Source organism: Channa argus, chromosome 18 (genome assembly GCF_033026475.1).
Source record: "Channa argus isolate prfri chromosome 18, Channa argus male v1.0, whole genome shotgun sequence".
NCBI classification, from domain to species: domain Eukaryota; kingdom Metazoa; phylum Chordata; class Actinopteri; order Anabantiformes; family Channidae; genus Channa; species Channa argus.
Genome location: NC_090214.1, coordinates 17,340,937 through 17,368,921, shown reverse-complemented (window position 1 = coordinate 17,368,921; position 27,985 = coordinate 17,340,937). Strand labels below are relative to the sequence as shown.

Sequence of the window (27,985 nt, the reverse complement as noted above, 5' to 3'; positions counted from 1 at the left end):
ATGGGGTGCTAAGCTACTGTGCTACTTCCGACTTAGAAGATTTAATTTAATTATCTTATTGTAGTTGTTGTTCTGGTAAAAAAACAAAAACAAAAAAACAAAAAACACACATAACACAAACGTTGTTTTTGCGATTTGCGGGGCGCTAACTTCTGGGATTAGTTTGCATGCAGCCCGTCAGCGGAGGCTCTCTACGGTGGGATGGGCTGTGAGGTGTTCAAGATGGCGGCGCCCTGTGGAGTGCAGCTACTCTAACAGGTAAACAGGTCTTTTTATTTGCATCAAATGTGATTTTCCTACAGAGAGTCTTAATGCATATTAGTTATCATACTGAACACGAGCTGTCAGGCTGTTCGCCGACTGAACGCGGTTGACAGTCTAGATGACTCCCCGACCGAGTGCGAGTCCCTGCTCCCAGCTAACGTTAGCTCACGGCGGTGGGGCTGACTTGTTTTTGGAAAGACCCAGTGATGGATTTAGTGCACGTCGATGCTTTGGACACTTTAACGTGATGTTACCTGCCTTTTCTTTGTGTTTTGAATGCTGTACTCGGTATCGCATAAAAGGATATTTTCATATTTTTCTATAATCGGAGAAAGTAGTTATACCTAACCCTGCCCATTGTTCTCTGCGAGTTGTTTACGACAGCCAGTAGACAGTTGTCAGTCCATACAGCATCAGCTCTGCTGCTTACCAGGATCACACTTCAGCCTTTCCGGACTTCGCATTGCTTCGAGTTTGCATGGTAGTAAAACAAACTGACTGTATGGGTTTATGATACGCGTGTTTAATTTGCTTACTTGATGTTTCATCATGCGTCTCGGTAAAAGGTCTTATGCAGCTTCGCACATCATGCTTCCTTGCTTGTATCATTCTAATGCAATCAAACTTGAATTCATCTTATCACTTCTACCTCTATCAGTAATAATTTCCTCTTCTTAGCATCTATTTCTTTGGCCTGTCAGCACTCAGGCTTTGCTGCTATCATGGTGACAAAATGGATCTCTAGTCTCTCAAGCCCCTTTCAGACATGCAGTGGAATTCTGACATTACCCTGACATTTTTAGGAGTGGGTGAACAAAAAGTCCGAATAAAACGTTGCCGACATTATCCGGATTATTTTCTTCGAGTCCCCCAGTGCAATATCCGTATTATGCGCTGATAGCGCACGGAAATCGAGCGGATTCTCGGATAATGTCCGATGCTGAATTCCCCTAACATTGTCCGGCGTTTATGTCTGAAACAGGCTTCGGATTGACCTCCCTAATGTCAATCACATTGTACTCGACTCAGTTCCCTCAATGTCATCAGGTCTGTTTGTTACAATATTGTCTAATCAATGAAAATGCTAACATTTTTGTAACAGGCCAGGATTTTGGATTTTGCAGATACCTCCTGACCTGATGCCAGAAGGAGTGCTATGTTTGCACTAATCCTGTTTTTATTTATTTAGATGTAATATGCAAATGCAGGTTCCCAAAGGCAGACACTGGCAGGAACAAGTCCTTAATTTACTGGCCTAAATTAGTCCGATCTCCATAAAAATACTGTAACCACCCTAAAATTTACCTAAATAAAATACAGCTGTGTGTTTTCCTATCTAAGTTTAGTTAGTCCTGAGCTGGTGATACATCTCAAACCAGCTGTGGGGGTTAGGGAAGGTTAGTGGGCTTTTCATGCAGTTCACCACAAGCCCCCAGAGCCAATATTTATCTATACTATTTCTTTCATTTTCTTGCACTTAGAAATGTAAAGTGATGCCCCACTCTAACTGTTAAAAGGTAGCATTTTTTGTGTTAGTAATTTTTATGCAAAATGTTTATTAAAAAAAGCTTAAACCTCTGACCAAACACAGGTCCTCATGGACTTCTCATTATCAAGTTCTCCTAATGAAATAAGGATAATTTAAATATAAAATCACTTAATAAGTAGTTATTGTCTTTACTTGAGGTTGAGGGGTAGGGGTATACCCAGGACAAGTCCCCAGTCTATGTCAGGGCCCACACAGAGAAACGTACACAGATAGACAACAGACAGACACAGTGAGACAACCATTCACACTCACATTAACAGCTATGGGCAATTTACCTAACATCCATGTCTTTCAACTCTGGGAAGAAACCCATGGAAGCAGGGGTCGATCATACAAACTCCACATAGATAAGCTGCAGCCAGCCAAGGAATCCTACCAGGGACCTTCTAGCTGTGAGGCAGACACACTAACCACTTCACCACTGTGCTGCCCTCCACCAGCTATAAATATAAGAAATGAATCAATCAGCTACTCTTTGATAGTGAATGGATCATTCAAATTAATCAAAAATACATTTTAATATTCTATGTTGGGACATTTTGTGGTTTGTGTGAAGATTTGCTGTTTTTCCTTGTCTCTACTAAATGACATATTTCAGTCTGACAAAAGAGTTTTGAATATGGAAAATGTTAATTATGCCATTTTCCCAGCACTTAGTTTAGACGAAATGCTTTTCCAGTTTATTAAAAACATAGTCAGACTAATTAACACAGGAAATAATTTATATTGATTGTATGTTTATATGTTTGAACAAGGTGGTCGCGTCGATGTCAGTCATTTCTTGAGGTGGACCGAGTGATCAGTTTGTATATTTTTATGAAACAGCTTTTAAATATTCCTGTAGAAGAGAAGGAGGCTGCTGGTAACCGCTCACAAACAGCCAAATGTAGTAGCCACTGTGTACGTAGATGTGCACAGACTGCATAAAGCTTCTTTGTGTTCTCCTGAACGCCTGAGATCACACTGAGGGTGGCTCATGTTTGTGCCCCTGACCTGTCCCTGAATAGAATAGGGTGGAAAACAGGCACATTTGAATTCACTGCCCACACCCCAACAACCTCATGACTGAGCAGTTAATTGATAACTGGGGATAAATGTGACTCCTTCTGTGAATCAGCAACAAGCATATTTAAACATTTATCATGATGTTTTGTTATGAATGACAGTGGTTTGGGCATTTGACACACAACTTTTGTTGTAATAGGATAAAATACGCTGTATATTGATTGACTTTTGTCTTGTCTCATTCTTAAGATAAGCTGCCATTATCCTGATCTTGCTAGCATGTTAAAAGATTCAATATTATGAATTAATCCTATAGTTTATAGCCTGTAAACTTTGAAAAAACAAAACAAAAAAAACAGCCATATTAGAATTCTGATCATCTTTCAGCATATTAAGTGTTGTGGCCTAAGCGTTAAAAGATCTTAAGAGCTGATGAGCTCTCCGGTGCGGATTCATTACCCCTGTTGGGGACTAAGCTGCTGGATGCAGACACCATGATGATAATGACCTGCCTATCATGATTATTATGCCTGTTTTTCAGATGGAGGTTTGCACAGCGCCCCTGGCCTTCTTTACTATGAGTGACTGACTCAGCATCTACCCTAAATGTATCATAGACAGTATAAATAGATTAATTACCTGGAGTAGTAAACACGTTAGCAGAAATCATTTTAATGTGGGGGTTATTTTTTGGCTTAAACTGTTTTAAGTGTGTTTGAACTTTTCTTGTTTATTCAAGAGAATAATTGAGTTTATTTCAAGTTTATTTGTTTTATTTCAACTAATTTCCCCTCAGGGATTATTAAAGTATTTCAAGCATAGTTGTGTCCACATAAGTAACATGTAAACTTCACATTGACATGTGACCTATAAAGTTGCTAAGACAAACAGTAGTTAATTTGCATGTCCAATTGTCCACCTCCCAACTTTTTTAGTTCTTTTTTTGGTTTCTACCTAATATTAGCCTTTTAAGGCAGCTGGAAACGCCACTATGTTTATTAGTTTGTCACTAACTTTGTCTTCTGTTTGTTTGTGCTGATTAATCATTTAGGTATGTCATTTAAATTAGCAAGCTTGGTGAGTGTACATTCGCTCTTAGCTCTTTCGGAATTTAACCCTATGATGACTAACACAGCTGGCTGTTACTGTTGTCAGTAGTATTTAAGTGTTTCTAATGAGTGTACTTTATAATAGAGTTGCAACATTGTTCACACCTTTTTAAAATGGCAATATGCACGATAATTAAACATACATCCAGAAAGCGGTCAGAGCAGGGCTCTTTTATTCATCTTCACACAGACAAACACCTGAAAAATACACCTGTAAGCGGCTGAGCACTTCTACAACTCGGTCTGCTGGCCACTTAGCAGCTCTGCTGGAGCTGTTGTAGGGTTAATGGCTTTGCTCAAGGCTCTCTCAGCTGTGCAAATAAGTAGGAGGCAAGCGCTGCCCTTATTGACAAAGTGTCACATCATTAAGATGTAATATTGTCCAGTAATAAAAAGGCCTGGTAGTGATCTGCAGTTACCAGTAACTTCACGACAAGTTTCTGTTTAAAGTAACGCAGAGATGAGACTGAACAGTGTGAATTCTCAAAACCAAAGATGTAAGTGAAGAGAAAATATAATGGGAATCCTCAAGGGTTATGGTATCAGAAACTAATTTCAAATGATTCTACTGAATTCTGCATACTGTTATACCGTCTGTTATACTAAAACCATTGTTTATGTTTGCATTCCATCTAAACTATTGAATAATAACACTGTTAGTACATAGTACATAGCTTCTGTAATATTACATATTATTTTCCCACCTGTGTGTTACACATACAGTACACATGACCTCATACGAAACAAAACAATATTCCTTTGAATGACTGACATCACGAAGGCATTATATCACCAAAAACGTTTTCCATTTAGCTCATTAGGTGGAATATTTCAGCTTTGCAGAGATGCCTTTCACATAAAACCGCGCCTTCCACTACAGAGTTAATAATGTCATGTGATCGCTAATCCTTGATCAGATCTCTGACTAATTCTGGGAAATGTTTATGAATTTATCTTGGTGTGAACATAGAGGTGCCTGGAGACTGTATTGGTGGGTGGCCCCCAGGAGTCCTCCAGGCAGCCAGGCACAGATACCTTGAGAAAGACTCTGCCCCTCCAGCACTGCCACCACCATGGCCAGGGAGCAGCCCAACATGGTGGACCTCCTCATGCTCCTGGAGACCTCAGACCTCCAACAGCTAGAAGAGATTAGAGGCCTTATCAATGAGCAGCTCAGCACTGGTATGGCTTCCTGGCTTGTTTAACATCAGTATTGTTAAGTCTGTGCTCAGCATCTTACTGCATCAGCATCTGTTTAAACGGTTGTGATCTTGTGAAACTCTCCTGTTTAACATACATTAGCTCGTAGTTGATGCAGTTCTTGTGACTTTATTTGTATTTTTATTTTGTGTTCTATTAAACAAATTTCAAATCTATTTCCTGTTTTCGTTGAAGAGCGAGGTTCTGTGCTGCTCAATGGGCTGGTGGACTACTTTTTGGAAACAAACTCAGCCCAGGCCATTCACATCCTGACCTCAGTCAGAGAGCCACATGATAAGGTAAGAAAAGACCCTCAATAACCCTGTTTATACCAGGACTTAAAACTGCAATATATTGCTGTGAAATGGTCTCTGTAGTATGTGTTAAGTGGTTACAGTGTTGAACTTTAGGTGGACGGAGAACCAGAAAGTCCAAAATACAGGAAGCTATCATTGCTTATAAGCTGCGCTGCTGCGTTGACATTATTTAACCTTCTCTGTTAGAGAGAAAATGGCTCCATGTTTCTGGACTGTTTGAAGTTATTAGGCACATAAACTTTAAATGAACTTTGTTTTAAAAAAATAGCATCATTGTTCCGTTAATTCAATAGTCCACTCAGCTGCTTGTTGTCTTCTGGAGCCTTTTGTTATGCACATGTGCAGTTGCAGAAACTGATTGGAAACCCGGTTAGTTGTATATGTTGCATAGAAATTGACATTCTCTGGGAGAAATCTGCCTGGGGAAGTCAGGTTTCTCTAATCACCTACCCTGATTACATAAACCTGATATCCATTTTATCTTAAGAAGTCAGATTTCCTGATAAAGTTGTTACATAAATCCATGTAAACGCACTGAATATCACAGACCTTCCAGACCCTTTTTTTTCACCTAGACAATCAAATGACACTTTGAAGTGTGAATTTAAACAATTGCAACAAACAATTCAGTCATTTACTCATTAAATTAAATGTGTGACAGTGCAATATAAAACATCATAAAAACATTGCAACATAAATCACAAAAAAAGCTGTCATGAAATCAGACGTATTCTATGCCACAAATGTTTTAATTTTAGACACTGAAAAGCACTCATGATGAATAGTGTACAGAAGGAGGTTTGTCTAATCATTATTTTCCACACTCCTGGATAGGATTTGACTGTTAGAACATGGACATTGATTATCTTGATGGTCTTGACATTTACTTTTTATTTAACTGTTTAACTACTTTAACTATTTGCTTCCATACATCTGTTAAACATTGTTTTTATGTTATTGCATATTGTCATGCAAGTTGTTGTATTGCTCATTATCCTCACTGCTGTGGTTTAATGTGATTTTGATTTGCACATCATTGAACTCAATATGTCATCTTGGCATTTGATACAAAAGTCTGAATAGATATTTTTTCTTTTTTGTTTTTATTTGATCATTTTTAAATGCTCTGCATAACATATTATTGGTAAACTGCCTAATGATTTGTTCTGTGCTAAAAGAAACACTCCAACCTGTTTTTCCCAACACTGTTTCTGTTAAATACCGCTGGGTTGCCCCTCTTTCACAGCACCTTCTAGACAAGATGAACGAGTGTATGACCAAACAGGTCTGCCGACTGCCCACCCTCACTCTGCTCGGGCATGTAATCCGCAAGCAGCCGTCCTGGATCCACAAGATTGCTCGATACCCTCTGCTGCTCTCGCTGCTCAAATGCCTAAAGGTAACACAGTTATGACTCAGTAAACAATGGGATCTTCCTGGTAAGCCAGTGAGATGTGTGTGGATGGATAAGGATCAGAGATTTTTATTCAACCAAATAAATAATTTAACAGATAATCAGTGACTCATCCTTAAAGGTCATCATTAAGGGGTATTATGCTGCTAGCTTTTTTTGACATATTAAGTAGTAAGCATTTCAATTAACAGATATTTAAGTGACAATATGTTTGGATTTCTATAATCTGTGATTAGCCTTGAAGCAGGCTTGTTTGTTAAACTATTATAGATATCTTGCTTAGAGATTTAATATGTTCAAAAGTGTGTTGTGGACCTGTAACAACCAGTTTCTGACAGGTGTGATACAGTATGCTGTTGTTTAGGTTTTTCAAGGCTAAGAGAAATGCAGTATGTCTACTTGAATTTGACAAAGCTGAAAGTTAATCATCAACTGTTTGAGCTGCAAAATTGTGATGCTCTCAGTCACGCTCAAGTGATGCCTTTATTGCTCTCTCCGGTTTACTGCTTTTTTTTAAAATCTGAAATATGTTGGCAACTACTGGATATATAAAAATTTTGACACATTTGTATCCTCAAGTTGACAAATTGTGGTAACTTTGGTATTATTCTTATTGCCAGCATAGGCCAAATTAGTTCAGAAAATTATGACCAAGGTAAAACATGTTTTCTTACTAAATATTATTAGCATGTTAGCATTGTTTTTTTTGTTGTTTTTTTTTTTCAGACAAAATTTCAATTTGAAAACTGAACTCAATGACTTTTGTCTACTTTTGCCTGGTGCAATAGTTTGAGATTTCCCTTTTCTTTCCATTTTGAAGTTAGAGGCTGTATCTTTGCAACAATAGCTTTGCTCACTTTAGCCAATCTTGCACACTGGAAGCCACTAGAAAACTATTCATGTATTTCAGTAACATCTGTAGACGAGGCATAATATTTTTGGGTTGCCAATTCGTTGCTCCTCTTTTTGTGGCCAGGAATGCCTGGAGGGAACCTGTCCAAAATGGGCACAAATTTCCAGTTGGTCTAGATGATGAATTGATCTTTTAGTTGATCATAGATCAAAGGTTAGTCTGATGTTACAGGTAGACCTTGAAGGAATTTCTTCAAATTTGAAAAAAGCATCCACTTGGACTCAAGGTCAAGTTCACTGTGACCTTGTCCCTCTTATTTATGTGGAGGCATTTTCACAGTAAATTTGCCACCAAAATCCAAGGATGAACTGATGTCAGAGGTCCGGGTCAAAATGATGTCACATCTGTCCTAAATTTGTGAATGCAATATCACAGAAACAACTTCAGGCATTTCCTTTCAAACTTGACACATGCACCCCCACGGCTTTTGTGGTCAACAGACAAAGGGTCACGGAAGTGACTGTGTTTACATGCACTTAAGTAACCAGGTTACTCAGAGAAATACGCTTTCATGCATGATCAGGAAATGTAAAAAGTAACTTTACGTAGACTTTTATTCGGCACTTTGTACAAGTTTCATTTTCAAAATGACTTTCTGCTAACTTTAATATGAAACAAGGGGGCTTCACCCGGATAATGCTGACTCTCTCATTCAGCCTTTTACTGCCCTGTCTACAGCTTATTGTATTCACATGTTCTGTTGGAAAAAGAAATCTGGTTATGTTAGTATACATGGTAGAAAAATTGGCGTTCTCTGGGAGAAATTTACCCAGCGAAAATCAGGTTTTCCACTGCTATTGTAGTGCTAGATTCTCAAGTCTTAGTATTCCCAGCTTTGCTTAGGTTGGACTTAGGAGACTTCTTCTCTGGAATGCAGATTGATGTCGCAGTAGAGGGAAGTTTTTCTTCAGTTCAGAGTCCTCTGTGCTTGAGGAGGGGGAGAAGGGCAACTCTGTTTCTTTTTTGCAGAAGCTCGATCACCGACTGGACTGTATTTTACACTGACCACTGAGGATGACCTAGAACTAATCAAAAGCACCATTTGGGAGTCTCATCTAGAGGAGCACAGGAAACCAGAGTTAGAAATATTTTTACTGGAAAACACAGATGTTTGTAAGACAATAGTGTGATGCACCTGGATCCTGAGTCATCAAATCTACCAGAAACCAGATCTGGGCTCAGCCCCTAAACTGCAGGCGATAAAGGAACTCATTGAGGATACGCTGAAAGAAAATGTTATTGAACTCTCCTGTTCGGTGTGGGCTTTACCTGTTGTGTTGATCCTCAGAAAGTTTGGTATGTTAAGATTCTGTGTAGATTTTAAAAAAGTGAATGAAAATACACAATTGGATGACTACCCCATTCCCACCATCCAAGAGATTCTGGATAGTCTCACAGGTGCCACAGTCTCCTCCTATGTGGACCTAAATAGTGGTTACTGGCAAGTTGAAATGGACCTGGAGGTGCGAGAAATTACAGCCTTTAGGCCTGTTTCAGTTCATAGTTATGTTATTTGGCCTGAGGAATGCCCCTGCCACGTTTCAGAGGTTAATGGAAAGAGCTCTAGAAGAACTAGAAGGTATCATTAGCTTTGTGTACTTCTACACCTTCCACGTGGTTGGCTTTCACATGGAGGGGACGAGTGTAGCGACCAACACACAACGGTCGTGCACGTCAATACGTCTTCGTGTTGTGTTGGCAGGTGATCGTATCTACTGAGGACAACCTTAGAGTTCACAATGATATTCCCTTTTGTGGATTGTGTCCCACTAGGATCTTGAAATGACGGCTTGCAAAACCGCAGCTGACATCACTAACGTGACTGACTCATGCGGTACCATGAGTAAATATTGTAAATGCACCAACTGTAAATACTCTGGAAGCCATTTTAGATGCTGTGTGTTTGCTTTTGTATTCTGATTCACTTTGTTTGTAGGTGGGTCCAAGGGAAAACCCGGACTGGTTGTTTTGTGTTAACTGTTAACTAATACAAGGAAAGGGACCGAATTGAACTGAGTAGGGTTGTAGGAAAAACCATGTTGGATTTTTGTGTGAACTGAAAAGTATTGACTGCCGTTGTTTCACAGACAGTCTGGATTTGAACCCTGAATACATTTAATGTGAAGCTGAATGGTTTGCTTTTTGTGCAGAAATTGATGCATTGTTATTTGTATTTTTGTATTTTTTTGTGCTGGTTAACCTGTTTCAGAACCTTTTCGTTAGAGATGATTCTGACTCCCCCCCCCTTTATTTTTTCCCTATGGTTAAGCCCGTTACAACCTCCAGAACTAAAGGATGAACTGAGGAACTCACATCTATCCCATTCTTGGAAGCACTATATTTCAGGAATGACAGAGATTCATTTTGGCACAAACTTTCTTTAACTTGTGGATAAACTGATTTAAATATGACGCTAGACAGACCTGCATATAAACTGCAACTGTACAAGTTCAGAGGCATACAACTGCAATTCTAGTTCATTTTCATCTCTTTCCATCTCCATCAAATTTGAACGACTTAAAAAAGTTTATAGCCAACCAAGAAAAGTAAAGATAAGCACTGTAGCAGACATAGGTAAACAGAAGAGGGCATAGATTACCAGATGGTGCCTGTGTCCCCCAGTGGGATGTAATTTCATAATCTCTAAGGTCAGATGAGTGCATATAAAACCCAAAAAGGCTTCTTAACCAGGAACTTAGTTGTACAGAGAGAGAGAGAGAGAATTAAAAAACAACAAACATTTCATCATGAATAAAATATACAGGATAAACGTAGTAGAAATGCATAGGTCTGGATCAGCTCCTTTTAAACATATTGACAGTAATCCTTTAAGGTTATAAAATTGAGTTGATTGTATTTTGCTTGTAATCGAACAAAATAAATGGGGAAAAAAAAATAAGCTCTTATTATTAAGCTATTATCCTCATATACTTAAAAACATTTGTTTTCATGTGCTGGCAGACGGATACTGACGTAGTGGTGCTGATAACTGGCGTATTGGTGCTGATCACTCTGCTGCCCATGATCCCTCAAGCTGGAAAGCAACACCATTGGGAGTATTTTGACATCTTTGGCCGCCTGGCTTCCTGGAACCTTAAGAATCCCGGTAGGAACTTTCTGTCTGCATTGTTTGTGAACCTGTACATATAAGATTGAAGGCGTTTTAATATATTTTGAGTTGCTCATGACGAGCTTATTTGACATACTGAGCAAAACATTTAATTTCTGGAAGGACAGTGTAGACTGATCGAATGCAGGTTTGATCACAGGAAAGCAGGCCTGAGTTATCTCACTGTATATGGTAATTACTGTTAGCCTGAAGTTTTGTGTTTGTGTGTGAGTATATGTATACATATAAAAAAAAAATATTTTTTTACACATTCAGGGCATGTTTCAGAGGTTTATCTAATCCACCTGCACGCCAGTGTCTATTCACTCTTCCACCGTCTCTATGGCATGTACCCGTGCAACTTCGTGTCCTACCTGCGATCCCACTACAGCATGAAGGAGAACATGGAAACTTTTGAGGAGGTAGTTAAGGTAAGGAACATATTTTTGATCCTATGTTCTTGCTCAGCATTACAGTTTTTATAGCTAAACAATTAATAATGTCAATTTTGTGTCAGCCGATGCTGGAACACGTGCGTATACACCCGGAGCTGGTGACGGGAACAAAAGACCATGAGCTTGACCCCGTTAGGTATGTATTGCACTGTACTGATCAGCAAAGGACATTTTCCAAGTCTACTCCATCATTTTGACTTGAAATGCGATGCTTTGCTATAGGTGGAAAAAGTATGAAATCCATGATATCGTGATCGAATGTGCCAAAGTGTCTCTAGACCCTAAGGAAGCCTCTTGTGAGGAGGGCTATGCCACCATGCCTGAGAACTTTTACCCTCAACTCCACCTGCGACCACAAGACTGCACTTCCAGCCCCTACGGAGACCTTCACAGCAGCTACGGTCAGAAAACATCTCACATGCAAGAAAGTGAAAGCCCGATTTTTAAAGGGTGATACTGAAATTTGAGACTGTGATTATTTTCATTTACATAAAAACATTTTTAATTTAAAAATAAAGTTGTTTTATGGCTTAAAAAAAAAAAACTTGCTACAAAGACAAACCACCTTAAATACACCTTTAAAGTGTATATAAATACAGTGTATCTGAAATAGGCCTACTGCCCAGTACAAGTGAACCAGAGATTTAAAACTAGAAACAAGAGTAGGAATCTGTTCATCTATATTTTTATTACTTAACCACAGTATTTCCTCAACAACATAAACAAGCTGCAACAGCAAGTTAACAACAGTTAGGGTTATGAAAGGAAGTCGAAATCACAATTAACTAAATGGGACAAGTTTTTCTTTCTTTACTTATCATGTTTTACTCTGGTGTTAATATACAGACTTTTCTAGTTGCTAGTTGATCAATATCTGTATCTTTGTTTGAAAGTTATGCGTCGCATTTAGATGTTCCAGCTGTATTTCAGCATAGAAACATGGATGAAAAATGGAGGTTTGTTTTTTGACTTACTGTGGTAAGTACAGACCAAATCAAGGACTTCACCACTTGAATACACATAACCATAATGTTTAGACATTCTTTTGGATTGTGGCACCTTACGGTCTACCATTTTTAAATGATCCTTGATGCATTTAAATCTATGCAGCATCTAAAACCAGTAATGAAACAATTTAAACATGTTTTTCTAAACGCACGTTAAACATATTTTCTGAGGATTTTAAAGGACAAACACTTGACAATGTCCAAAGGATCAAAGACAGACCACTGGTTATTAGGTTCATCCACTTGAAGATTGATCAGACCATTTGTCTTCTTGACAACAGGAAGCTCTTCTTCGACCCCGTTCTCGACTCCACGGCAGGCCCTACCCCCGCCTCTGTCCTTGCCCCCCTTCTCAGGGACACAGTCCTCTAACCGCAGCCCACAGCCCTCCAGACGCCAGGTAAGATCATCTATAATACAGTCAAAAGCTGTCAAAGTCTTAGTTTAGTACATGAAATTGGTCAGTAACGGCTGATCAGAGGGTAATGCCAGAGCGCTGTATCATTAAGCTTCTGTTTGCTGCTAGCTGTTGTACACAGAGTCATGTTTACATTCCATGTATCATCTGTCAGATGTCATGAGTTCATTGCTTTTCTCCAAGACCTGCTCAGTGCCCTTACTCAGAGCAGTGACTGCCTGCCATGTTTTTAAGAAGGGAAGAGAAAGTGGGCAGCTTCTGAGGCTGACAGATAATCAGTCAAGCTTCAGGAATAAGACATATCCCATCCTTATCCTGCCACCTCTCTGTAGACATTCTTGTAGGCTGCTTTCTTTGGAAATGCTGTCTCTGCCTTTCTTTTAATGAGTGGGCCACACAAAGGAGGGCTCTGGCTTTTTACCTGCCCTCTGGGGTATGTCTGAGGATTTGTCTCTATGTAACACTTCCTCACCAATCCACTTCACATGCTCCAATATTATTACTAACTAAATTCCAATAGAACAGCACATCTTTCTGTATATAAATGGATATAAATAATTGAATCCCAACAAGCAAAGAACAGGGTGAAAGAAATTGCTGAGGCTAACACAGTAAGCACCAACTTTCTCAGAGAGGTCAGGAGTCAGTTACTGTGGTTACACATGGTTTAACTTGATCATGGTAGATTCTGAATCTTTGGTTTAATGGCAGATTTGAAAATGCTAAGTCAGGGAAAGTGTTTTGCCTAAATTACAGCTGCAGTCATAGTCAGGGCTCAAAATGAATGTTTTTTTTTTTTTGTCAATGTCCCCTAACTATATTTTCAGCTTTCCTTACTAGCTTATAGCCTGCTTTCTTTTGTCTTTGGTTGGGTTATGGTTTGGTCAGTACATGCAACACTAGACAGTCAAACCTTTTGATATATGGTGATGAAAATTTATATAGAATACACAATAAACAAAGAACAGAAAAAAAGTTTTACTTGATTTTAAACACTAAGAGCTAAATTATCAATTAAGGAATCCTATTTGCATTCAGCAGATTTCTTGATCACTTTTTGTTCATATTATATATTAAGCTTTAATTAATGAGACTCAGTATTAAGGCAGAAAGATACGTGGTTTTATTCATTGCCTGTCATATGAAAAATAGCCCTCTTCCACCTGTGTTTTTGTTTCTGCATCTACTTCTGCAGAACTGGAATGTCAGTTATATAAGCAAGTGCATAAGAACCACTTTAATGGTTATACTACCTAGAACTAAATGCTCTTTGATGCATTGAAATGATGAGGTAGCTGGCTACTGCACAATATTGGTGTTTTGATTATTTTATTGAGGATAGGCAAAATAAGAGAACCTCCAGTCTGTTTAAAATGGTACAGTAGAATTGCAGCACAAACTAAAACCTCCACCAGAACTTGATCATATTTGAAATGTGCCGCATGTTAGGTTGAATGAATAGCGAATTAGTTGCCCACTATATAGCGTTACATAACTGATCCCTTTAGTTCTAGCACACGCCGGTTGACTTTAACTTGTAGTGATTAGCCAACAAGCTTGATGTGGTGAAAACAAAACAGTGGATGGGAGATGGGTGATAATTCTGCTGTCTGGTCTCTTTTGTCTTTGCAGAACTCCACCTGTGAACTCAACTCTTCCTGCGGGGGGAAGGACCCTCTGTGGAGCCCATCCTCATTGTGTGGCATGGCCACGCCCCCTTCTTCAAGGGGCATGTCACCCAACTTAGAGCTCTCCCACAGTGCCTCACACCTTCCCAGCCGCTTTCCCTGCGCATCAGGTCAACAATTGCATCATCATAGGAGATTCTAACTCAGCTGTCAGTCTACTATAGTGGTATTTACTTTGTACCTGGTTTCTGCCCATTGTTCCACGCAGGAGGGAAAGGAACGCCTGCCTCCAGCACTCCAGCCACCTCTTCCCCGCCTCCCACCCTGTCAGACGACTTCCCCATAATCTCCCTACCAGCCAACACAGTCCAGTCCAGTCCACCAAGAAAGGTATGCTAGCTCTTATCATATGAAATATGTTCCAGATAGAGTTTGTGATGGGAAGTAGTCTATTTTTAGATTTAATTTATTCTACTTTTATACCTGAATTAATTTATATTTATAGCATGACATATTTGCACAATGACAATGAGTTTATTGTGATAATTCATAGCAGTTTGGCTGTTATTCTGAATTCTATTTCCATTTCAATTACCTGTTCCTTCTGTGTTGTTCAATTAGGCCCATCCAAAAAAACAAGTTATTTAGATGTCAGTATCTTGACATCAGGAGACAAAATGATTAATCCGATTTGACTCGCTGTACGTCTTTTATTTTGCACTCAGAATTGAAGGAACAATAGAAAATTGTCATTATAGTGATTGTATTTGCATCATACATATGCGAACTTGTGTTTTAGTGGTTTTCATAAATTTAAAGCCACTCGCATCAAAGAAATGAAGAATAAGTATCACTAATCCTGAATGTGTGTTTAAATTGTGCAACCTACAAAAACAAATAAGTTACTCGCATAAGTCATAATACTGGTCATAACTAATCTATTAACTCTGACTTTTCAGGATCGTCGACAAGGAGAAGGCACTAAGCCTACACTGGTGAGACAGGAACCTGTGAAAGACACAGAAAAGAGTGCAGAAGTCCCAACAAATAGAGGTTAGTCAAATTATTTTAACAATAAATGGTGCAGGTTTTCACTGCACCTCAGAGAGCTGATAGTGTATCCACTTCTATTGATTGGGGTCATTTAGATGCAGAGACACATAAAAATGAGAGCTGTGGTAATACAATAGGATTCTACCAAACAGATTAGAAACATTTTATTTGAAGATTTTGATTTAGTTTGGGTATTGTTTGGAACTTAATACATATAAATTTCCCCAATAATTATATATTGGGTTAGTACTAAGATGAAAACTTTACCTTCCACAACAAAAATATAACTGGTGTATCTGTAGTTTTTGTATTTTTGCTTTTGGCAATGTCTTTCTGACATCATACCCACAGTTGTGATCCACACATTTCCTCATCAGATGCAGGAGCTGCTGAGAATGTCTCCATGACTTTGACGGAGCTGTCAGTTTTCCTAAAGAAACAGGAGATGGAGCTTCAGCTGAGAACAGAGAAAGAGAGGGAAGAGGGTGGGTATTGACTTTGGTTTAGAAGGGAATATCTTTGCATTGCTGCCAGCCCGTTCAATTGGTCTGGGTCACACAAACATTTGACAGCATTTTTCCATGTTAAGGTTATTTTCAAACCTATAGTTTGTTTACTCTGGTCTGTGTCATTGGTCCACTTTGTAAGCTTGGTCCATTTGTATTACACATAGAAAGATGCATCACTACAATCACTTGAAACTATTATTGTCCTAAATAGAGTAATAAAATTATGTGAGATTGCTGTAAAACATGAAACAACTGCACAAATGGCATTTGCTCATAACTGTGGTAAGTATCTGGGCAATAAACCAAGCAAAACTCTGTCATAATGCTCAATGCACTTGAACAAAGATCTTGAAAATGCAACATTGCTTCACACCATGTAAAGAAGTCATTGAGCTGTTCTGTGCCTGGTTGATGATGTTGCTCCAGAGTTCACTTGGGACTGGACTGAAACTACTACATGCTTTTGCTGTGTTCAGACCTGCCCAAATGAAATGCACCAAGATGGATCAAGAACCAGAGTTTGATTGAACCGGACTAAACAAAGTAGGTTTGAAAGTCCCTTGAGGAGCAATTTTCTACTTAAAAAAAGACATTAACAAAGTGTAAAAATCAGTGCAGTGTTTTGTTTTGAAAAAACAAAACAAAATGTTTGACATATAAATTGAATCTTCTGTAAGTTAATTGAGTTTGAGCTCTTGAACTTTTACTAAATTTCCAGGATGCTTACACATCAATGTTTATATTCCTATGTGCTGTCTCTAAACTGTTATTGGTTTAAATCCCACATGAGCCACTTGTACTAAAAATAAATACAGCTACAGTAATGTGAAGCACTTTGGATAAAAGCATCTGCCAAATGTCACAAGCTTCCTTGCTAAAGCTAGCTGCTCAGACTTAATTATTTCCTTTCTCCTGAGGAAAAAGCAGAAGCCTGGGAAACACTTTTTTTTTTCCCCTTCTTCTGTGGGACAGCAGGTATTTGGCACTTGGTGTCTGCAGGAATATCAAGTACAGACACTGACATTCAGAACATACATACAGGTTTAACTCCATCACAATCCTCCATATGTTGTTTCTGCAGCAGCTGCCATAACAGAGGAGCTGCTGAAGATAACCGAAGATAAGCAGGAGCTGTCGGCCCTAAGAGGCTTTGACTCCCCCTTCTATCGCACCACTGTGACTCTGACTGGTTGTCAGGCACAAGACAAGAACCTCTTCAACACTCAGCATGGAGGCCCCGTCCGGGACACACACAACGTTGTGTCAACACCAGACAAAGCTGAGATCACTGCGAATATCAGTGGCGTTGGCAGTGAAAGAGGAGCAGGAGGAGACAGCAGAAGTTCTGCCCCCAGCATTGAGCAGTCCTGGTCCTTCCAGTCAGGATTCACCCCCATCGATCATCACTTGCACCGGAGCCCCTCTGCCCCTGACGATGAAATGGGAAAATTTGGGATGTCCTCTCCGAGCCCGTGCAGTAAGACCCCGGCCTCAGTGCCATATGAGTCATTTTTTGACCTGGCTCTGCCCAGGGCAGCCTCGCTCTATGTGGGGCAGAAGACTTCCGAAGTAGTGCGAAAGATGGCAATGGAAAGGCTGTCACAGCGGGAGGAGGGCCTGGAAGATGGGGAGGAAGAAGGGGTAGTGGCTGCTTCACCACTGGAGGTGCTGGATCGCCTTGTTCAGCAGGGGAGTGATGCCCATGATAAAGTTCTCAAGAGGTGAGGAGTCTAGCTTTGGTTAAGCTTCAGATCTACATAGTTTGACTTCTGCATGTTTTATTACCACCTCTACCAACAGGTTTCTGTTTTTAGTCTAAACATAAGCCGATGACATTGAATAGTCAGTAACATTTCGTGTATTTGGTTGAAATAGCTCCACTATATGTCTGTGTAAATTTTAGTTTTTTGCTTTTAACTCCTAAATAATGAGACAAACAAGCAATTATCCAGATCTTTCTCAGGATCGATCTTTTACTGTATAGCACTTTTTGTGCCACCGTAACAGATTTTCCATCAGTTGGATTCTTGTAATTTTATCCAACATCTTCAGCTCAGCGTACACATCTGCGTGATTGACCAAACCCTGCATTTTTTAAAAAATAGATACAGTAACATTTCCTAGTCAATGAGTATCTCTTGGAATGCAGTTAAATCCTTTAATAAATAAATTGATATGGTACATATTCTGTTTAGGCCATTTTTTTAAAATGTATGACATAAATTTAATAAGGGAAATGATAATTCTAGTTCTTAATTGTTTAACTAACCTGAATTTGTATTGCATTGCATCTGAAATGCTCTATGTTGTTTTTGTCCTCAGTGATTTTGCTTTGCTTGCAGCAGTGGACGTAAAGAGAGAGGATCTCATTTGAGTAGCTTAAGAAAGAAACATCCCTGATGGATCATCTTTATAAACTGTTTTCTTCTCTGCTTTCACAGATTACCTTTGCCAAGTAAATCAGCTGACTGGACGCACTTTGGAGGTAAAACACTAAGACCACAATGCTGCCAAACACTGATAAAAGAAGCTATTATAAAGACAGCACAAGGAGCATTATTTAAGCATGACTAGTGATTCGTCACAAGCTCTAAGACATGAACAGCCTGTTACTAAGCTGGACATTGTGCTTTGATAAACCTCAGTTGAACAAATTCCAAACTCCAGAACCTGATAAACCCAGACATTCAAAGGATGACCATTTAGAAATGCGTTCTCCTTTTTATTCTCCCTGTATGCACCCAATCAACCTGAACAAGAATCACATAATCTCCCCTGTCGGTCTGAGCTGATTTATGTAATTTTGATAGCATCTTTTTTTGTAATTCATATGTTATAGAAGAGAATGTAGTAATAATAATAATACAATACTGATTGCTACAATGCTTTGTAGTAGACAACAGACAGCCGAAGTTGATTTCCAAAATATGTGTTTTTTTTTTTGTTTTTTTTTAGTTAGTGTTTTAATGACATTTGGTACAAGGTTAGGTAAAAGTTCTGATCACACTTAATTCAGCACACTTTTTTATTTCCTGGTTAGGAAACATTTTGTTCATAGAAAAAACAAAAAATCCCAAAGGGTCATCATTGTACTGTTTCTCAGCCCACTTTTGTATTTTTTTTTTCTTTGATCATTTCTATTTAGTGAATTAGCAGATGCTTTTCTCTAAATTTATTTATAGTTAAGGAACTCAACGGAGGCAACTCGGGGTTCAGGCGATGCACTGGGCAAGCAGAGGAAGAGTTGGACGGGTTGCCGTTGAGTCTCATACTAGTACTTAAGCTTTGTGCTTAAATTTTTGTTTTAAGGTGGTCTACATTTAGGTTCTATGGTCTGCTTTCTATGATTATTTATGTTTTAGTCTCCTTTTATTTAAAATAACTTTTGCACCTGCCTGACTAAATATATTGCAAATATATCCTATTATTCTCTGTCATGTTTGTAATATAAAGTAGATTCACAACTTTGTATTTGTAAACAGTCCCACAACATTATCGTCACTATTCTGGCATTTCATATTTAAAGAAGAATTGATATTACTTCTAGTAGTGTGTTAGTGTGTGAGTTTTCTGACTGTGTGAGTTACACTGTTATTACAATGGGCTCCCCAGGTTCTGCTCCGCTGGATGAGCTTCACACGCTGCGCAGCCAGCTGCTCCTGCTGCACAACCAGCTGCTGTACGAGCGCTACAAGAGAGAGCAGCACGCCGTCCGCAACAGGCGCCTCCTCCGACGCATTATCAACGCCACTGCACTGGAGGAGCAGAACAATGCTATGGTAAGGTTATTGTGACGCATCACTATAGGACAGTTAGGACTATGCTGTAAATGGTAGCTTACAGGTTTGATCCCTCTGACAACCACAGTGTGGCCGGTTACATTAAGAAGACAAAAACATCAGAGTTCTTAAGTAATATCTGCTGATTTCTAAGGCATTTGTGGCATTTTATAACCCCAGCTGTCTAATCACTCAGGTTTGTTGCATGAAGCCATAACAAAAACTAGAAAGAACACTTTTGCATTTGTGCAGGAATTGACTGAAAGTTTAATACGTTTTCTGCAACTATTCAAAAAAATGTTAAACAAAGGTTTTGTTGAGGAATAAAAAAAGCACCTACGTGTTTATAATCTTTTGTACATTTTGTGCTTGTGCAGAAAGGCCAGTTGAACTTGCAGAGTGTGGACATCTCGTCTCTAAGGGAGAGCCTGCAGGTGGAGCAGCAGCGGTACAGGCAGCTGTGGGATGACCGGGAGACAGTGGTGACCAGGCTGCACAGTCAGATCAGACAGCTGCAGCAGGCCAGAGATGACTACTACACCAAGAACCAGGAGCTCCAGGTATATACACACTAAACTGGTATAGATATGTCCAGAGGTCAGTGTATACATTATACAGCGAACAGTCGACCACAATGCAATAATAAATACACAGTAAAAATGAACAACATACAAATATAACTACCCCTTTGAAGATAAAATATTTTTAAAAATGCAAATCTATTTTGTGTATCTCAGAGTAAGTTGCTGGAGTGTCAAAAAAGGATGGACGAACTGGAGGCTGAACTTCAGAGGGCCAACAACAAAGTCTGCCACACTGGCCACTTACTGAACCAGATGACCATCAAGGTAACACAAGATTTAGCTAATTACTCTCTCAATTTCAGGTTGGTGAGGGAACAGAATCAAAATCTCTTTTCAGACACATGTATGATAATATTTAGCATTGTCAGCTTAGGTAATCTAATTCAAACCAAGGTATAAGATTTCCTTCATAAGTACTATAGTCAAACATAGTAGCAGGGCAGTAATTATATGAAGGTGAGATGTTTCACAACAACCCATACAGGCCCTGGTCACACAGCATTTAACTACTATTGACTTCTTTTTTTATGTTACATCAGCAACATAGTTAGGTGGCGTAAATGTAAGAAGTGAAGGCTGGCAGGCTGGCAGACGACTGGGAGTAACAACAGCATATTGCCCCCGTACTCGCCCTGCCACCTCTCAGTAGACAGCAGACTGTCCCAGGGCTTGGTTGCCTTGGAGATGTTGTCTCCCTCTCTCTATTTTTGGGTCAGCAAAGCAGGGGGTCTTGGTGTTTTTCTGCCTCCTGGGGTTTTTCTGAGGTCTGTTTGCCTCCTCTGACCTAGACTGAACCAAAATCCTGACAAACAAGGATCGTTGTTACAGGACACAGGCATTTCATGTCAGACAGCATCCACACAGTCAATTATTTATGATATAGAGATAGTTAATACTTTTAAAAAAATATGAAGTTGTGGCCTTGGATTTTGATTTCTAAACATTATTCTCATAGAATGAGTGTAAAACACAATAATTCTGTTAGGTTGACAACAAATTGAGTAATGTAGAATTAGTTTTAGACAAATCACCTTCTTACACATGTTTGCTGAAATATTTGAATGTTTTCTCGTGCTTTGTCTAGCTCTCAATAGATTCAGTGAAATCATTAATGGCTAATTCAGAAGCATGCACTGTTGATGTTTCCCGTAACATTTCTGGACAGGTTTGTAATTGCTGTTTTGCCCTCCATTGTCATTGTTTGTCTTGTGTATCCTTCAGCTGAGCAACAGTGAGAGCACCCAGCAGCAGATGAGCTTCCTGAACAAGCAGCTGCTGCTCCTAGGGGAGGCACATAAGCTGTCCATGCAGGAGTTACACCATGCAGGAGCTGATAATACAAAGGTAGAGTGGAGGGAAGTCTCTGTGTGTGACAGATGCAGAGAACTGCAGAGACGACGTACTGAGGTGAAAAAAGGGACACTAATTGGTTTTGTTGAGCGTTAAGTCAAACTGTCCCATTTAAGCATTTTCACTATAAAATCAGTACTGGAAGATAAATTAATCTGCAGCTAGTTTTCCCTAATGTATGAGGTTAGACTTCAAAAGATGGTTTTATTGGTAAATAATAATTAGATTGGATAAATAATTGTGAAAAAAATGAGTCTTCACTCTTTGTAGAGGGTTATTAAATAGATTTTTGTATACATTTGTTTCATTGAAATATATGTTTTACCTTCTGACAGTTGCAGGTGTGTTTACATTTTGAAATCACAGTTTCTGTCCTGTCAGCTAGAGCTGAAGTGATAAGCTGATTAATCCGTTTTTTAAACTGTTTTTTCAAAAATTCTTGATTTTCATTAGTGAATATCTGTTCATGTCTTTGTCTGATGTATGCCATCGTTTCCAAAAACAAAAATATATCAAAAGTAAATGCAAGGATTTAAAAGCAATTTAAGTCAGATTTTTTTCTCAAACTGAAAAAGAAAGTTCATTGTTGGCTAAAATATTTGCTCATTTTGAATTTGAACGTAAGCACCATGTCTCAAAAAAGTTGGGACAAGGGCATGTTTTTTTCCACTGTGTTGCATCACATCTGCATTTACACCACTATGTTTTTGGTAACTAACACCAGTTACTTTAGCTTAAAAAGACAATTTCTTCCTTTTTTATTTTTTTTTAATTGCTTGAATAGGATTTCAGCTGCCTAATAGTTCCATCCATCCATCCATCTATTATCTGTAACTGCTTATCCTGTGTAGAGTCACAGGGGGGCTGGAGCTTCCAGCTGTCATAGGCCGAGAGTCAAGATGCACCCTGGACAGGTCACCAATCTAACTCAGGGCCAATATGGAGAGACATACACAGACAGACAAACATTCACACATACTTTGCACCAAATGTCCACTCTTTTACTACTGCAAACCTCTAAACTTTTGGATCTTGTTTATATTTGGTTAGTCGATTGATTGATTAAATTATTATGAATCAAACTTGCATTTGTGGGTTAATTGACAATGGATTTCAGAGGTATTCCTTTATTTATTTCCTTTTAAATTTACTTTGTGATTTTTGAGTTTTTTTTCTCACGCACCCTCCTAAATTGTAGTAAAGCTGTATGAGCAATGCTATGCTATCAAGGCTATCGTTACCTGACACAGGTGGAGCAGTCCTCAAGTAAAACTAATCTGGATAATGATGCTGTACTGTCTTGAAACTGTCAAAATCAAGAAGCATCACCCACAGAAAAGGTCAAGGTCTTTTTTTCAGTTTGATCACTTGCTATGTTTTCTTTAAACTATTTTCAGCACACTGTTCACACTGTCAGCAAATGTTTCAGAAACAAGTTTATAATACTAAATTAAATTTACAGTAGTCAACTTAGTACAAAGCTGTAGTGATGTTAAATATAGAATTGGTATTTGATTAGTAGTTGGTAGTAGTTAATACTCTGGATGTACAGAGCTTCAGTCAGTGTATCACAAGACCCAGAAAAACCTGTGCTGCTTCTTGTGAACTTCTGATCCAGATTGAATTCACCATTACACTCTTTTTCCTTCTTTGTTCTTTTGTGGACAACCACCCACTACCCAGGAGGCCCAGATGCTGCAGGTGTCTTACAGAAAAGAGGTGGAGACGCTGAAGCAGAGTCTGCTGGTTCAGGGACAAAAATTGGAGGCAGCACAACAGAGGGTAGCTGAGCTGGAGACGCACCTCACCAAGAAGGAACATCTCATTGCTGAGCAGAAGAAGTTCCTCGAGGATGTAAAATGTCAAGCAAAGTGAGTCTTTAAACTGCTAAAATTGCTTCCAAAAGGAGACACTGTAATTGTCTCTGTCATTAATGATCCTCACATTACACACAATGGCATAAACTGAAAAAGATTAAGGCATGCTTTTATATACGCATATGAGAACAACAGAATTGTATTCAATAGAAAATCTACTAGTTGTCTGAGTAGATCACACATCACATAATTTGTGTTGAGCAGCAACAACAAGGCTCCTGAGAAAACCTGCACCCATGCCAGTATGTGCAATTAGCCTTACTTCCTGTATGTCTCTCTGTATCGTCTCCCCCTCCTTGTCTTTGTCTGTGTGCCTTTTCAGGGCAGAGCTGCAGGCATCAGACTGTAGGTATCAGGCTCAGAGGAGAATAACTCAGCTTCTGCAGACTGAGCTTTTGCAACTCTACAGCAAAGTGGAGATGGATGCTCCTGCCAGCACCGCCATCAGCTCACCACCACACCCACACACTGACCCACACACTTCTGCTGACTCCAGGTTAGATTCCCAACATATTCAGAGTAGCTGAGTTATATTATATTATATATTGTGTACTACAAACAATGGCAACTGATACTAAGCAAATGGAGCTAGTAAATGTGGAACAGCAGTTACTTTTACAGAAATTACTGTAAATTCACTGCAGAAAAGAGAAGAAATGTCAGTTGCGATGGTCTGTATGACAATTAAATTGATTAACGCTGAAGAACCAAGTAGACTGCTCAGTTGTGGTGGTCATTGTCACGATGGGAGTTTTTGAGAGATGCACATCAGGCTATGGTGTAGATTTTGAGGCTATGCAGTTACATATATGATACCTACAGCGTATATATGTGACACACAAGCATAAATCAAGCTTAATGCATGCTTTCATATAAACTTTCATGCTAGTGAATAGTAATTGTATTTGGTGCCATCTAATCAATAAAACATTTTTGTTTGGTATTTTTATCAATTGAAAGAAATTGGGCTTTGTTTTATTTAGTTTTTATTAATTTGTCCCAACAGTGTCATGGTACCAGATGGACCAAGTAAAGCTCACACCAATGAAGAGATGTATGGCAGACCATCGCATGACTCTCCTCGTGGCAATGGTAGCACTTTATCGCCAGGGCAAACAAAAGCGAGCAACTCTTCCAAGTCAACAGCCAACTCCATTGATGGCAGCCAAGACCTGGCCCCACCCCTGCTAGTGGAGCCATCCCTGTTATGTCCCCATGCCAATCCTCTCGCACCCCTGCCCCCCTCTGATGCACCTCTCACCGTGGGCTCCTACCCCAGTGCCAAGAGCTTCCTGGGCATGAGGGCACGTGAGCTGTTCCGCAACAAAAGTGAGAGCCAGTGCGACGAGGAGCAACCACTGCCGCGGCTGGCCAGCCTTGCCCACGACCTGAAAACTGAGCTATGCGTGGAGCCACCTTGCCCAGGTTTTGTCACCTCCATTGGACCAGCACCTTCCACTATCCCTACTCTGTCCCTTGCCCCAGTCCCCACCCCTTCTCCCGTCACTGTGCCCACCAAGGAACCCCCATCTGAATCCAAGCTCCGGGTCTCCAGCCAGGAAAGCCCTCGCAGGAAGGCAGGGGCGGGGTCTGGAGGAGGCCGGGCTCAGGCAGGGTCAGGTCGACCCCGACAGCAGCAGCTAAAGATCATGGACTATAATGAAACACATCATGAGCACAGTTAAAGACACAGAACTGAGCTGGGACACAGGGAGAGACTGAAGATTATTGATGGAGAAAAGCTACAAATCCACAAAGGAGTAACATGTCAGCAACTCTTTGGAATTCAGTGTTATTTGTTCCATTCCTCTGAGTGGACAACAGGATTTCCCCTTATATTTTGTCTTCATACTGTTTTTTTTTTCCACTAAAGAATTCTGGCAATGTGTCAGTGAGAGAAAATCAATGCATTACCAGTAAAAACGCTTGATGTATGAATTTGCTAATAAAAAAAAAAAAAGGCTTAGCACATCAGGAGGATGTTATCAAGGTATGAGTTATGTCACAGGATGAACCTGAGGTCTAAAATGTCATATCCACACAATTATAAACATGCACTTTTTTTTCCCTCTTTCCTACGATAAAGGCCAATCCACACAGCTCCCAGGAAACAGTTTTGATTGGAATGATTTCCTACTGAAGGAACAATCTCTTAAATCTCATAAAAGTTCACTACAAAGGCTTGTGGATTATCCAAGAGAATAATAACTTTCATAAAGTTCCATATGCCTCGGTTAAATTAGGGTAGATGCCAATCCCTCAGAAACAGTATCTGCTAGTACAACAAAGCATGAATGAACTGATCTATTTAAAATGTAAATCTACCGCCTCTAATCAAAATATGGTATTTTATTCAAAATAGTAGAATAAAATACCAAGAGAGCACAGGGTGTTACATTTGTCTTTACCTTCTTATCCGTGAGCTTTGACATTGCTCGCAGACCTAAATATTGACAAAAATATTCATTGGAATTATTTTGAGTGAGAATTTCAGCCAGTGTTAAATAAGAGAGATGGCTGTTATCAGTTTTTTGAGATGTTTGATATTTTCCAGGGAAACCTCAGTGTGTGAAAATAGCCAGAAGTATGTGTTTTGTTTGCGGGTGTGCAAGCGTGTACATGTTGCAGTTATGTTGATTCTCATATTCCAGCAAAGATGCAATGAAACTGATAAAAAAAAAATGTATGCTTTTTTACAAATTCCACATTCTATCATACCTTTATTTTTATTTTATTTATTCCGTCATGAAGGACGCTCACAAGAGCACATCCCAGATTTAAATGAAGCCTTGCAAATGACACAAGCCCAAAGAAAAGAAAGAAACTAAATGATTATTATTATTTTGTTGTTTTTTTTTTAAAGAGTACCAGCTGATGGTTTTAGAAGTGCCATTAAAACATATGCGTTCTGGCTGAATCTAGACTTCTCCAAATAGAAGTGTTATTACACGAGTTTGTTCACTGTGGCGTACAGGGTGGGAAACCAAAAATGTCCAATAGGTTTTCCTTCTGCAGATTCCAATAAACACCAACTTACCTCAATTCTTAGTCCTAGAAGTAAACTCCGGTTTTGAAAGTCTTAAATCCTGTTGTCCACCGGGAACTCCTGCTGTCATTTCCTTCTGCCTCGCTATCTAAAGCATGTTCAACAATCCACTTTAAATGCCAACCGTAGTAACTACAGCAAACCAAGACAGAAGGTACAATCAGCACAAACTGAAGAAACCAGGACTCTGACCGGAGCTGGATAATCTGGGACAAAATGGCAAAAAAGGAAGTTCTTAAAGCAGTGGCTTGTGTTTAACTGTGAACAATAAAGATTGTCTTCAATGTTTTGCACTACCATTCTTGAGTTTTGCATCCTTTTTGATAAGCCCTCCATATGTTATATAGTTCTGGAGAAATACAACATAAGTATTTTTTTTTTTTTTTTTTTTTTTTTTTTTTTTTTTGGTCTCTGAGGGTTGAGTTTGTCTTTGAGAAGTGAACATTTTCACATTTGCAGATTGAAAAGTGTTTGTCAGGCCTCTTAGTTTTTTCTCTACATCCTGTTTGGGTGTCATCCCTGTGACATAAGATCCATGAAATTAACTTTAATTGATAATGAAAAAACAAGCATTTGTGTTAGTATTTCACTTTAGTCATGCAAGACTAGAAGTATCAGTGACTGTATATTAAGAAAATGTCACTTTATAGTTCGAGCTGGTTAGTAAGCTTCAAAACTTTAACAGCAATCAAAAGCGGGTATTGAAAACCTGGACATCACTTAATCAATCTGTAAGCTTTAACTTCAGGTTGGATTTGATTAAACCCAGGCATTAAGCAAGTTAGAATTTCTTACCGTATAAAGAAACAAAATGAAGACACGTTTGGAAGCATTTTTATATTCCATAAAGAAGAACATTGGTAATGTTGGAGCAAATGTTCACTTCCAAACAAACAAACAAACCCTGACCTACAAAGAACACAATCCTAATCACTGTAACAACCAAATGTAAGTTTGCACAACTGCTCATATATTTAATTTTTAATTAATAATTGTAGCATTTCCTCAGGATGTTGACGATCCTGCAGTTGTAATGCAACAAAAATGAATGGGAAGTATGATTACACTGTTTAACATTTTGTTGACAGAATGACTCCAGGCCCGTTTGCTTGAAAAGCTAAGCTAACTTGTATCTTCATATTCAACTGACTGACATGAGAGAGGTATAATCCTTCTCAGCTGACTATAAACAAACTTACCTCAAGTGTTGGAATGGCAAAGGAGTCTTACATGCAAATTTTCTCAAACATATCAAGTTAGCATTAGCTAATGTTAGCTGAACATAATATAGCGCGGTCAAATCAGTGTAAGCTCTGTTTTACCTCTGTATTGTATTGCATGCATTAAAAATGAATGTCATGTTGGTTTTATCATTGTTTGCAAAACTTTGTTGAGGATT

The 27,985-nt window shown here is 39.1% G+C and overlaps 1 protein-coding gene across 3 annotated transcripts; it reads left to right on the top strand.

Annotated features, from left to right (window-relative positions):
* The first annotated feature begins 4 nt into the window (after positions 1 to 4).
* Positions 5 to 26,873, top strand: tsc1b (TSC complex subunit 1b). Of its 3 annotated transcripts, none has more exons than XM_067484158.1 (22): positions 5 to 258; positions 4,898 to 5,109; positions 5,323 to 5,426; positions 6,691 to 6,843; positions 10,733 to 10,877; positions 11,157 to 11,311; positions 11,398 to 11,471; positions 11,558 to 11,736; positions 12,624 to 12,742; positions 14,393 to 14,558; positions 14,657 to 14,778; positions 15,348 to 15,441; positions 15,819 to 15,926; positions 17,035 to 17,671; positions 18,392 to 18,435; positions 19,563 to 19,729; positions 20,107 to 20,289; positions 20,467 to 20,577; positions 21,535 to 21,657; positions 23,347 to 23,534; positions 23,863 to 24,036; positions 24,547 to 26,873. In XM_067484158.1, the coding sequence occupies exons 2-22, from the start codon at positions 5,001 to 5,003 to the stop codon at positions 25,223 to 25,225; spliced, it is 3,834 nt and encodes a 1,277-aa protein (XP_067340259.1). In that variant the 5' UTR covers positions 5 to 258; positions 4,898 to 5,000; the 3' UTR covers positions 25,226 to 26,873. The 3 variants fall into 3 exon arrangements, with proteins under 3 accessions (XP_067340259.1, XP_067340258.1, XP_067340260.1); XM_067484157.1 differs by having other exon boundaries at positions 17,032 to 17,671; XM_067484159.1 differs by lacking the exon at positions 15,819 to 15,926 and having other exon boundaries at positions 6 to 258; positions 17,032 to 17,671.
* Positions 26,874 to 27,985: the final 1,112 nt, after the last annotated feature.

What these genes read in the sequence shown, in the direction of transcription:
- tsc1b (XM_067484157.1), top strand. Translation starts at nt 5,001, where the DNA reads ATGGCCAGGGAGCAGCCCAACATGGTGGACCTCCTCATGCTCCTGGAG. An exon ending in CAGGAGCTGATAATACAAAG is followed by an intron (nt 21,658 to 23,346) that starts GTAGAGTGGAGG and finishes CCCACTACCCAG; the next exon opens with GAGGCCCAGATGCTGCAGGT. An exon ending in CACACTTCTGCTGACTCCAG is followed by an intron (nt 24,037 to 24,546) that starts GTTAGATTCCCA and finishes TTGTCCCAACAG; the next exon opens with TGTCATGGTACCAGATGGAC.